Source organism: Mytilus edulis, chromosome 5 (genome assembly GCF_963676685.1).
Source record: "Mytilus edulis chromosome 5, xbMytEdul2.2, whole genome shotgun sequence".
NCBI lineage: Eukaryota > Metazoa > Mollusca > Bivalvia > Mytilida > Mytilidae > Mytilus > Mytilus edulis.
Window position 1 is genome coordinate 16687045 of NC_092348.1, and position 13157 is coordinate 16700201.

Here is a 13157-nt window from a genome sequence, read left to right on the forward strand (position 1 = left end):
CATAAAGTACTTTTCTAATAAACCTGTTAAAAATAAGTTATTTACACGAATTGATGTACATCCATATAAAAGGCAATAGCTCGTAAAACAATTAAGTGATCTACAAAAAAAAAGATGAATTGCAATACAATTAAGTTTCTTTGTAATTACAATGCTTTGATCTCAGTGGATGGTCGAAACACAAATCGTGATTTGTATTATTACTTCAATTTTTCGGCAGCAGAAGGAGCTTCATTTTCTAAAAGGGTGATAATTTATTTAACAATGTATATGTTGCATCATAATTCAATGAAAATGTACATAATCTTCTTGTAAAATTATTTTGTTTCTGCTTTTTGTAATTATATCGTTTTGCCTTAATAAATGAAATTGAACTCGTGTTCTACGTTAATTTATTGCATAATAGATATAACAATACATATAAATAACCGACTAAATTGATGTTTAAAGTTTTTTTCATTTCAGTAATTTTCATTTTGTTGTGCCTGTATTTTGGTTAGTTCGATATTACTATTCTCAGTGTGTTTTTAGGCCTACTTTTAAAGAATATGATTGGAAACTCAATATAATTTATTAACACATGAATAAATATTTTTCATTATCTCTCTTAGACTATCACCAAAATGAAGGCCTTCTTGACATCGCTGGTAATATTCATATGCTCTGTGAGTTTGACCTTGCAAATGAAGGATCCAAACGGTACCCCTAGCAACTTTGTAGAATGTATGGAATATGAATTCATAATAGCAGACGCTAAAAATATTTCACAAATAGAAGTGCAGAAATTTTGTAAAGATTTGTTGGTAAACCAGATGGAGTCTATGGCTGTTGAAATGAAAAATCCAAATATAACAAATTATATCAAACATCTCGCAAGAGGGATAATATCCGAGATAGAAAATGTTAATTCTCGGCAGAAAAGAAGTGTTTTCAGATTTGGAAATGTATTGCGACGAGAAATCAGAGAGCCGCCTTATGATCAAGTATGGGGATGTTATGCAAGAGGAGTCAGAAGACTTAAGAATAGCTATGTAAGTAAAGTATAACGGTTGTTATCATTTTTTATAGCACTGGGTCGATACCGCTATTAATTTAGTGCCGTGGACTATCAATCCTCAAAGCTGAAATATAAAAATTTTAATATTGTGTTTATTTATTTTATAAAGATAGTTTACGGTAATAGTTACAGCACAATGACAACTAAGGTTTAAAAGTTTAACTCATTTTTAACCTTCGAAGACGACCAAACGCCTAAACAATATCACCGAACGCTTACACATAACTGATATTTTCACATGTAAAAATATAATATTAGGCAGGCAATAACCTTAATAATATTAACGATGGAAGGGACCCTTAGTAGTTGAACTACTGTACCATTAACCTGTCAAAATTGCGGTTGTGAGTTCGAATCCCGTTCGTGGCAGGTCGAATTCAATCTTAATTGCCCAGGATTGTCAGTTTTTCTATCGTAGTTCGATGGTGTTATCCGGCTTCCCCGACCAATAAAAAGTGACAGCCACGAAACAGCACAGTAGTGCTATAAGTAACATTAAACACCAATTCAACAATCAATCTAAAAGATGAAGATTGATTATTATTTGATTTACGTTCAGTGGCAAATATTTCATGCATGGTTTGAACATTTAAATGTTAATATGATGTTGAAAAGACACATTCTTCTTCTTTAATCTGGGTTAATGCACAAAGTAAAAAACACCGTTGTACCGTCACATAACCAGACGCGTGTCACAATACACATTTCAATTTATTATTCCTATTTTGATAAGATATATAAAATTACCATAGTTGATTGTATTTTACAATATTTTGATTCTGAATGGTTACATGTAGGCGGTGCTTTAAAAAATATGATTGGTGGTGTTTTAGGCGTTGGGTGGTAAAATAATGCCCATGTTCTACAGTAATAAACTTATATTCAGTACGCGGAGTACTAAATCTGCGTTCGAAACGAAAATTTCAGTGTTTTGATTAATGGATTAAGGAGTATAAGTACGGTAATCTTACTCAAGTTTTACTACTGTAGGACATAGTCCAGAATGAACCAATTGTAATGTAATGTTAAGAGCTTGTTTCAACGTTACAATACCTAAAATATTTCTGTAATATAAAACAAAGGATATAGGATATCAATTCACGACACAACAGAAACACATAAAAAGCTTTGGTTAATGTAATGTTGCTTTCTATTGATAAAATTCTAATAGTAACTAATTCAGAAAGCAAATATAAAAATGTACCTTATGCAGTAATGTTATATTTTATTGAAGAATATAATGCCATTACGTCGTATTTTATTGAAGGATGTTATTCAGTAATGGTATACTTTATTGAAGTATGCAGTAATGTTATATTCTATTGAAGCATGCTGTTATGTTATATTTTATTGAAGCATGCTGTTATGTTATATTTTATTGAATGTACCTTATGCAGTAATGTTTTATTTTATTGAAGTATGAAGTAATGTTACATTTTATTGAAGTATGAAGTAATGTTATATTTAATTGAAGAATGAAGTAATGTTATATTTTATTGAAGGATGTAATGCCGTAATGTTATTACGTTGTATTTTGTTGAAGGATGTTATTCAGTAATGTTATACTTTATTGAATATGCAGAAATGTTATATTTTATTGAAGTATGCAGTAATGTTATATTCTATTGAAGGATGTGAGCAATACAATGAATACTTTTGACGTCATCGCATCTTTACATACTGGAGTTGCAATACCAGTAGGTCATGATGGACCGGGATTCTTCAGCTGGCATAAAGCCTTTCTACGCATGTATGATAGTTTAGCATATATATAGATTTTTACCTTTGTTTTATTTTATCATGCAATCAGCCAACTATCGTAAAAATAACAGGTACACAGATACATTTTTGATTTATTTGTACTTGTACAAATAAAGTTTTGTGGTATCCTGCTTTAATGTTGAGCAACCGGTGATGTTGATAATTCTTATTGCTCAACAATTCATTTGGGGTCTTCCTTGCGGTCCGCGCTGATTAACTATGTCGATTTCCTCGAAAAATAAGAGACACTGATTTGAATTTTAACAACTGAGGTTTCAAGTGTCGGTTGTAAATTGCAGGATAAAAAAACAATAAAGCTACATTTACTTGTACTTACATTGCGCATATATCATATTGGTTTTTCTACGCATGTACGTAATTGAAAAACTATTTTAAATAATTTTTTGGTGATTTTGATGGATTACCTTCACGACGAAAAAATAAAATTAAAAACGCAAACGAAACAGCAAAGCAAGAAATTAATAAAATAAAATGGAGAAAGGAAATGGTGAATGTGTCAAAGCAACAACAACCCGACCATAGAGCAGAAAACAGCCGAAGGCCACCAATGGGTCTTCAATGTAACGAGAAACTTCCGCACCCGTAGGAGTCCTTCAGGTGGCCCCTTAAAAAATATGTATACTAGTACAGTTATAACGGACGTCATACTAAACTCCGATATATACACAAGAAACTAAAATTAAAAATCATACAAGACTAACAAAGGCCAGAGGCTCCTGACTTGGGACAGGCGCAAAGTTGCGGCGGGGTAAAACATGTTGATGAGATCTCAACCCTCCCCCTATACCTCTAGCCAATGTAGAAAAGTAAACGCATAACAATACGCACATTAAAATTCAGTTCAAGAGAAGTCTTTTGAGAATTGAATATATGAGCCCTCTTTTTTTTTACTTTAGTTAACTATGGTCAATTTATCGCAAATGACATTAAATAGTAAAATAGCCACTAAAATTTAATTTAGGAACATTCTGCAAAGAAGTCAGATAAAAAATAAAAACAGTTTTAAGATCTTTTTGTAAAAGGTAAATACATATAAACATTAAGATTTTTCATGATCCATAAGGATATGTAGCGGAATGATTGATAAGCACACAGAAGTGAAGATAACGCGAGCAATCGTCAAGTTCAAGCGTGAATGTTTACCCCTCTTTTTTTAACCTTGAAGTTGATAAATTGTTGAAATGTCCTTATTTGCGAACTATTGCAGTCTTATTCTAACTAACGTATAACGAAATTAGTATGTCATTTGTGCATTCATTGACTTTACCTTTGTTTATTGGTGATAATGAATACAGACAGTTTTGTATTGTATAAATTGCTTTTCTTTAAGATGATTCAGTCAGATAAACGCAACTTCCTCTGTCATAAGATAAATAGAAAACAGCTATTTAGATCGAGTGAAAATTCAGAGAATTTAAAAGTATGATAAACACATCAAAGATGATACTAATGCTGAGTTCACACGTAATTCGAATTCGATTAGCACTAACTAATTCGAATTAGTTTAATTCGCATTCGAAACGTTTTACGTCCTAACGTCAATTCTAATTCGAATTACAATTGCGCGTCAAATTCGCTTTACTGTCCAAACGACGTTAACTTTTTAAAACTCGTATTCACATTTTGCGTATTTCTAATGCGAATTAGATAATTCGAATTAGCTAATTCGAAACAATTCGAATTAAAAAGGGAGAGTGTGTGAACGCTATAAGCGAATTCGATTCGCATTCGATTCGAATTCAATTCGAATTAAATGTCCGTGTGAACGAGGCATTATATTACACCGGACGTGCGTGTCGTCTATCCAAGACTCGTCAATGGCACTCGAATGAAAAAAATCGAGATGCAAACAAGTAAAACAACACTTAATGAACTTCTTATTTTGCCTTAACATTAAGCAATGATTTTTGTCTTAACATTTAGCAATGATTTTTGTTTTCAGAATGGAATTTGCAATTGGTTGTCCATTACCTTACTGGGATACTACATTAGACTTTCCTATGGCCGACCCCACTCAGTCCATTGTCTGGTCTCCTAAATTTTTTGGTAATGGTTATGGTGCGATTACGTCCGGTCCTTTTGCTAATTTACCTGGAGTATTGCAACCCATAAGAAATATAAATAGTGCCGGTTGGTTAATGTCTAGACAAGATATTCAAATGGCACTTTCTAAACCCAGTTATTTCGAATTCACTGAACCATCACCTTGTTACAATGGAAATCGCTATTCTTATAGTATGGAATGTTTACACGATGGTACGCATGTCTGGCTTGGTGGCACTGCTGAGCCAACTGCCACAGCTTCTTTTGATCCAATATTTTATCCCTTACATGCTTTTGTTGATAAAATATTTGGATTATTTAGAAGGAGAATGATACAAGAAGGAAATGCAGTGTATCCCGATAAACAGATAACTGGGCATGCACCAAGGGACCGGATGTTATTTTATAACACTTTTCCTGGTATAGAATCTTTAACACACGAAGATGGATATGGTGAGAATCTGGATCAGCTAGTTAGCTATACCTCTACTCCGTCATGCCCAAATTGTGCCGGAAGTGATGACCTATATTGTGATACAACACAAAACATTTGCGTCTCAAGGACAAGACAAGGACCCCAAAATATGGCTGTAAACCGAGTACCCATGCGCACAAATGATGGTATTGAAACTGCTGAAATGATGGAGCCCGATAGTCCTGTTCGTGTTCAGAGAATCATGAACCGCTTTGGTGCATTACCAATTCGTGGGCCAATGTTTGGACCAGTGGGAATGAGAGACAGACGAACGACAGGCATGTCCATGAGATTTATGTAAATAACTGAATAAATGATGTAATGGTACTTTGAAAATATACCAATACTCTATGATATGCCCTTTTTTACAGCACCGAATATTTCTTCCATTTCATATATATACGTTAATGTCGATTTAGTTAAGTAATGAGATGTGATATGATCGCCAGCGAGAACAGTATCCATTACAGACCAAAGACAAAGACATCCCCCCCCCAAAAAAAAAATAAAATAAATAAATAAATAAAATCAATCAAAGCAAAAGAAAAAAGTACTTATATGAGGTATTGTAGTTTCGGATAGCTAGTTCAAATCACAGTATCAACTTATAAGTTGTAACCAATGTTCTCGAAGACCACAATAATAATCAGTATAGCTAGGGGACTATCGGAAGATTTAATTGTTCAACATTTAATTGTTAACACATGACATGGGTAAAATCTCTGTGTTCTGACTGTGCTATAATCTGGAAAGACAGCTATAAAGAAAGCAAAGGTGTGCATTTAATACCTAAGATAAACTGCATAGTACATAGTTCAAAAGTAATCTTACTTTTAGCGGCGGATCCTGGATTTTGAAAAGGGTGTTATTCCATAAAATTTAAAAAATATGACCGAGTGTACGAGACTATCAGCAATTTTTGACGATTTTATGCTAAAACTCGATATGTTTTCCAATCAAAAGGTGGGACCTAAAATATTTTGTAATATTTTGCATACAGTCAAACCAGATAATAATTATTTTTTGTTATTCCTGCCCCAGAAAAGATAAGAATATCCAAATAAATAAAACCAGATTTGAATTAGTTTTATGCTCAATGTAATACTACGATTTAGATATGTATGCCATTTTAGTGATTATTTTTGGATCGAATTTAATGAGGATTATATAAAATTTAAGTTTGTATTGTTAAGATGCCACATGTCTTAAAAAAATAATACAGTAGAAACTTAGAGGGGGAGGAGGAAGTTAAAGATTGAAAAGTGAAACATTTCTTTTTTCTGTTTACTTAATATTTTAAATTTAGGTACATCTCTTCTCGGTTTATCTTCTTCTTAGCAAATTATTAAGTGAAAGGAAGGCAATTATTCTATACTCAATAACCCTTTCAGCTCTGATTGAAAATTACAACAAACAGAACTAAATCTGTAGACGATGTAGCTTATACGTCAATAAGACAGCAATCAAACAACAAAAAGTTTTAACAAAAGATGTCTACACAATATCATTCATGTCATTAGTTAATACAAAAATTGTGTATAAATTTAAGAGGAACGACTAAATAAATCTACCGTTCAATTGAAATTCTCTAAATGATGTCAAAAAGGGACAAAAGAAACCAGAGGGACAGTCAAACTCATAGATAAAAAATAAATACGACACGGCTAAAAAGGAAAATGACAAACAGACAAATAATAGTACGTAAAACACAACATAGAAAACTAAAGACTAAGCAACACGAACCCAACACAAAACTGGGGTTGATTTCAGGTGCCCCGGAAGGGTAAGCAGATCCTGTTTTACATGTGGCACCCGTGGTGTTGCTCATGTTATTACAAACTCGGTAGGTCATATTTGTGAAAAGTGAAGGGGATTGTAGGTACGACATAAGGAACATATCAGATATCATCTGTGAAACGGTTATTCCATATACAACGGTCAACCAACTCGTTGGCGTCCGTATAATTTACGAAGGAATGATTTCAACTTCACCATTTGGAACTCTAGGTTTATTAGCTGCCGTGTGAGCAGCAACCCTCTTTCAAAGAAATCATGATAGGACATACAAGCCCTGGAAGGTCGTATCAATTGGGAGATATATACTAGTACTCCGTATGCAGGCGTTGCTGGAATGTTGCTACATATAAATGGAAAGTAACTATTTAGGAAAAAAAAACCAAATATAAAAAAAATTATTAATACTTACCAACCTTTAACTGCATGAAAGCGTATTTCACCCTTTCTCAATCATACAAGATACTTTCTTAGGAGCCGTGTATTGCGGAAAAGTCCGCATATTTCAAAAATGCTCATGTAAATTGATGGCGTCATGTGATAAAACAGTTATTGGCCAATCAAATCGGTATTTACCATTTAATCTGCACGTCTCGGGATGACCCTTTCACCCGAACTCCTATGTCGTTCGGGTTAATAAGGGTCACCCGAACGGTGTATATTAAATGTTGGATACCGACTTGCTTGGTCAATAACTTTAACGTTAACCTTAAAAGAATAAGATCATTTAAAGAACGAATAATTTTATATGGATCATATCTTCATGTGCGACTCTATAAATATTTTTCCTGTAGGAACAGGTCTAGATTGTATAATAAGGGGAAAAAGGGGGGGGGGGGGGGGGGGTTGTGAATGTAATACTGGTTGAATCCCTTGACATGCCTGATCCAAATCAAGTTATCTGAATTCTGAACCATGTGTTCTTCGTTGCTACCTGTGTTGTCTATTCTAATAGCGATATTAATTTGAGAGCTAGTGGTCATAGCAGCAGAGTAGTCTTAGTAGTTCTCATCTACTGTGTCATCGTCCTGTGAACACCAAGACTGTGAGTTTGAATACCGGACCTGGCAGGTTCGTTAAACTCTAATCTTAATTGACTCGGATTGTCAGTCTTTGTTGTGATCTCCGGGCCATATGCTTTCGTCCCTCAATAAAAACAGGCAGCAACGGTATTATAGCCAATAGTGTTGAAAGTGGGTTTTATACGGTTTTTTAATACTAACAATCAATCTTCTGAGAGCTTGCAGTTTTAGAAGATCAAGAACCACGGCATGAGACACATTTCATTGGGTAACGTTTGCTAGTTTTGCTGATTTGGTACAGAGAGTAAATCACATTTATATTAATATAGAGATATATACACTATGGATGAGTATAAACACTGGACTATAATTTACTGCAATTTTTCTAGATTTTTTATATTTTTTTGTACTTATACTGTACATTAAAAACCCATGAGATTATATAGAAAAGCAATATGCGATTTTTGTAGCACGACAATACATGATAAAAATACAAAAGAAAAACAATTGTGAGCACGTGACAAATGCGTCTGCTAAATTATTAACTCCATCAATTTACTGATTAATGAATTGTATTTGAACAAATAAAAATTCCACCATATTGCTAACTAATCAAACAAAAAGATTGGAAATCCATTCTATTTATAGGCTACAAATGATGTCATTATTCTAAGACAGCTAAACTTACCTTAGCCATTGTTGTGCAAAACGAAGGTTAGTATAACTGCTTTGTTTGTTGTTGATTAGATTTTATGCGACATTCTCTTGAGATTTTTGGAATGTTTCGTGTTGATCAGTCTTTAGTTTTCTACGGTGCTTTGTAGATTGTTGCTTGTCTTCAGGTTTTTCATTTTTTGCTATGACGTGTCAGTTTGTCTTCATATTATGAGTTTGAATGTCCCTTTGGTATCTTACGCCTCCCTTTTCAACAATTTATAATTTCTATAAGAACCGTGAACATAATCCTATCAGAAAACTTGAAGTCATTAGCATTTGATTGATTTCTGTTTACTAAACATCAAGTGGCAAATATTGTTGCATACTCAGGAATCTGATGTTTGTCTCCAATTAGATCGACCATGGCATTATATCTTAACATAATTCCCAACCCAAAGTACTTCCTTCGTTGCTTTGGTTTTTTATCTGATGTCCAAGTGACCATTGTTGTATCCGAATGTCTTTTTTTTTAAAATATTTTCTTGTTGTTATAGTTATGTTGACTGGAAGAGTCAGCGACTTTATTGTTTTGCTCGGCAAACGGTTATGGCAAGCTAAATCGGCCAAACTGTCCCATTGTACAGATTTCTGAAAAAAACAGTGTCAGTCAGAATGTTCTGATTAATTTTGCTGGAACGAACATTTCTCTTTTGAAAAGTAAAATGGGGGAAAGGAAGAGGGGAGTGTTATTGGGGCCGTACTGATTTTTTTTTAATTAAGAACCCGCTTACTGCTTCATCAAATTCCCGTATCCCACTTCTACTATGCAGTTCTCATTTTTTGAAATTTTCCGTGTCCCGCTATGCTTTATTTCTCGTATTCACGACACAATCATGTGACTATCACGTGTCACGCTTACAAAAAAATCGGCAATTCCGCGTCACGCTTATATCCCAACGCGACCCACTATTCTACTCTTTTCTGACTCATATTAAGCCCATTATAAATATATTAAAAAAGTGTGTTTTTTATCCCTTTTTATCCCGTCTCGTTTCGGGTTGAGCCACAGATAGATAAGATGTCATATGTGACAATGAGACAACTCTCAAAACGAGTCACAATTTATAAAAGTATACCTTTATACATCAAAATACGGTCTTCAACATGGAGTCTTGGCTCACACCGAACAGCAAGTTACAAAGGGCTCCAGTGTAAAACCTTTTAAACGGGAAAACCAACGATTCAATCTTTATCAAGATGTACGTAATTAGTGGTGAAGTGTCATGGAAATGGATAAAAAAAAAACACAAGGATATGGAAATGGATAAAAAAAAAGCAAGGATAAAGATCCCTATACGATTCATAAGAAATTTTAAAAATGGAATACATTTGAAATAAATGTTATTTCTATTGAATTTATTTAGAGTGTTTTAAAACCAAACTTTCCTCCGTAAGTTAAATTTTATCAAATCCGTCTCTTACTTTATCTATTGTTTGAGCAAGTCGGCTAAATTAAGGTTTTACAGCTAATTTCCTAATGCATGTAAAGCAAAACTTTGGTTGACTTGATTGCTTAGTTTGTAAAATTGTTTATACATACTTTGTAAATAAGATTGACATCTTTAAACAATATGTATCGGCATAGTTTAACCTGTATTTATATAATTATTATATTTGAATTAAATTGGGTGTTATCATAATGATTGTACAAAAAACAAAAAACAAAGCAAGCACGCTAACTAAAGTCTTGCTTTACATGCTTAAAAAAATACGCTGTAATAGATAAAAAAATAAATATATCATACAGTGAAAATGCGCCGCATATACAATACTAATGAATCGCTCTACGGTGAAAATGAAAGAATAGTATCATTATTCGACAGTAAACATGACTCGCATAAAGAAAGCATCATAGTGGAATTCAGTTCAATATGAAGGAACTGATCATGAATGACAAAACCTATTCTACGTTATACAACTTTAATAATTGTGTTGAAATGAATATTTTTTTCTGCAACAACATCTTGCCTGTTAGTAATAAAACACCTGCACGATCTGTTCGTGAAATGTCCTAAATATTCACCTATTTTGCTATATATTTCACAGCTATTTGGATTTAGGCGCGAAAAAAACCCCGTTCGCATCTCTTACTTTGTTTTATTAGTATTATGTCTTTCTTAACATATACTTTTTAACTAATTTTCTTCATTTTCTTCAAAAATTAAAAAAAAGTCGTCTGTTTATTTATCATTCTACATCAAAAATTTCTGGCATATACAGTGAAAATGATATTTTAGGATCCGCACTTTACATACACTGTGTAGGGTATTCATTTGATACCAGACATTAAGAATACTGGTAACTTTTCTTATATACACCAGGGCCCGGTTGTTCTAAAGGCTGGATAAAGTTATCCACTGGATAAGCTTGTCCATTGGATAAATGTTTATCCAGTGAATTGCTATCCAGAGGTTAAATTGTGTTGTTCAAAAACTGGGCCCGGTTGTTCAAAAGGCTGGATAAAGTTATCCACAGGATAAAGTCTGTATCCACTGGATAACTTTTGTCCGCTGGACAAATCCGGTTGTTCAAAAATTGTCCAGTGGATAAAATAGCTTAACCACGGACAAAATTTGTCCAGTGTCTGGGGGTTCGGATAAGTTTTTATCCAGTGGCTATAAATATGGCTGCCGTTGTGTTGTATGATGTGTAGTAGACATATAAACCACGCATACATAGTGAATTTCACGGTGAACAATATATAGAATTTCAGGCTAGGTAAAGATTTTCTGAATTAAGCTAGCATAGAAGTTTAAACAATTTTGCTTTATGATGATTTGAAAAGACCTAACCAGAGAAATTATGCCATTCTGGACAGTTGCCACACAGATCCATACAGATTAAAATTACTCTTATATGTTTTTTACAGTTGCATTGCTTGTTATTGTGTGAAATTGAAGTGAAAAAAAATCAGTTCGGACAAATTTTAAGAACGCCTTTTACTTCTTATTACATGACGTCACAAAAGTTCTGACGTAAGAGATGCTTTGCCAACGCGCCTGTTGATGAACAATACGATACAAGTTGTTTTTCATATCGCATAAATTTTCTAACTGCGATTCGGAAAGCACATTAGAATAATCAGAAATACTGGTCAGTTCTCTTAAATTAAAGGACAAGGTACGATAAGCATCAGAGAACGACCCCCTTATTTCGTTCAAATTAAAAGTTACCAAGCAAATACAGGAATTGAACTACAAAATCTACCAACTCAACAGTAAACTTAATAAAACATCAGTCAAAGTCAGTAAGTACTTCTTTAGAGGACGAAAGAGAAGGAAAGGACAAATACGCAAATCAGTAAACCTCTCAATAAACAACAAGGACGGTATACATCCAGGACGCCTTCTCAGTCTAGCTATCACCAAATCCATCCTACTAGACACATACATTGAATGTTTCAACATTGATCAGAAATCTGAACTATTACAAATCAGAGTGGAACAAGACGAACTGAACACACTATTCTAGAACCAGCGCTTTCATCCGCTTTAGAGAACAGAGTTGCCAGTGAACAGTCGAGACGAGTAGTAAAATTCTAGGTTAGTTTATCTTATCAGGTTTTACTACTTACCTTTCGTATTGAATCGCTACCAAGTAACAACACTCAAACACATACTTTCTCTTCCAGAAGTGGATAACAGCTGATTGGTTTGGAACACGAAGACCCAGTCTGGAGCTTCCTTCATCCAGTAAGTACCAGTAGTATAAACCTCTTAACAACAAAATGTTCTACTATGCTATCTTTACACTTACACTTACCATCTTGACTAGACAGGCTTTCATGGTACATCATATAAAATTGAATCCTAGCCATAAATACCAACATTCTCACCAGGACTCAATTTACTCGCATAACACCATTGAAGGAGTGAATATATACTTAACAGAATGCCTTAGTAACCCAATTACAGCAACAGCACAAACTTACTATTGGATCAAGAACGCCAAAAAACACATTCAACTGACACAGTCAAAATACTCGATCGCCAGAGATTGGAGCTCACAAAGACTCTTGCTACTCTTACTTAGTGGCATAGAAACAAACCCAGGCCCCAGACGACCAAGATTTTCATGCACAATCTGTCAAAAAGCATGCAAATTAGAATCAATAGCCTGTGACGACTGTGACAAATGGACACACAGAAATTGCATTGGAATGTCTACAACAGAATTCAGCAATCTAGGCAAGAGCGAAGACACATGGACATGTCCATCTTGCTCAAAACCCAACAACTCTTCGACAAAAGTATACTTTATACCAAGT

At 33.9% G+C, this 13157-nt stretch overlaps 1 protein-coding gene across 1 annotated transcript; it reads left to right on the forward strand.

The window, feature by feature from the left end:
* The first annotated feature begins 160 nt into the window (after positions 1–160).
* On the forward strand, positions 161–5693 carry LOC139523098 (putative tyrosinase-like protein tyr-1). Its single transcript, XM_071316863.1, has 4 exons — positions 161–246; positions 612–1031; positions 2689–2807; positions 4782–5693. Exons 2-4 carry the CDS (start codon positions 624–626, stop codon positions 5656–5658), a joined length of 1404 nt encoding a protein of 467 aa, XP_071172964.1. The 5' UTR covers positions 161–246; positions 612–623; the 3' UTR covers positions 5659–5693.
* The last annotated feature ends 7464 nt before the right edge of the window (positions 5694–13157 follow it).

Bases quoted from the DNA above. Each gene is read 5' to 3' on its own strand.
- LOC139523098 (XM_071316863.1), top strand. From the start codon at position 624: ATGAAGGCCTTCTTGACATCGCTGGTAATATTCATATGCTCTGTGAGT. The intron at 1,032-2,688 runs GTAAGTAAAGTA...ATTCTATTGAAG, and splicing joins GAAGACTTAAGAATAGCTAT to GATGTGAGCAATACAATGAA. The intron at 2,808-4,781 runs GTATGATAGTTT...TTTTGTTTTCAG, and splicing joins CATAAAGCCTTTCTACGCAT to AATGGAATTTGCAATTGGTT.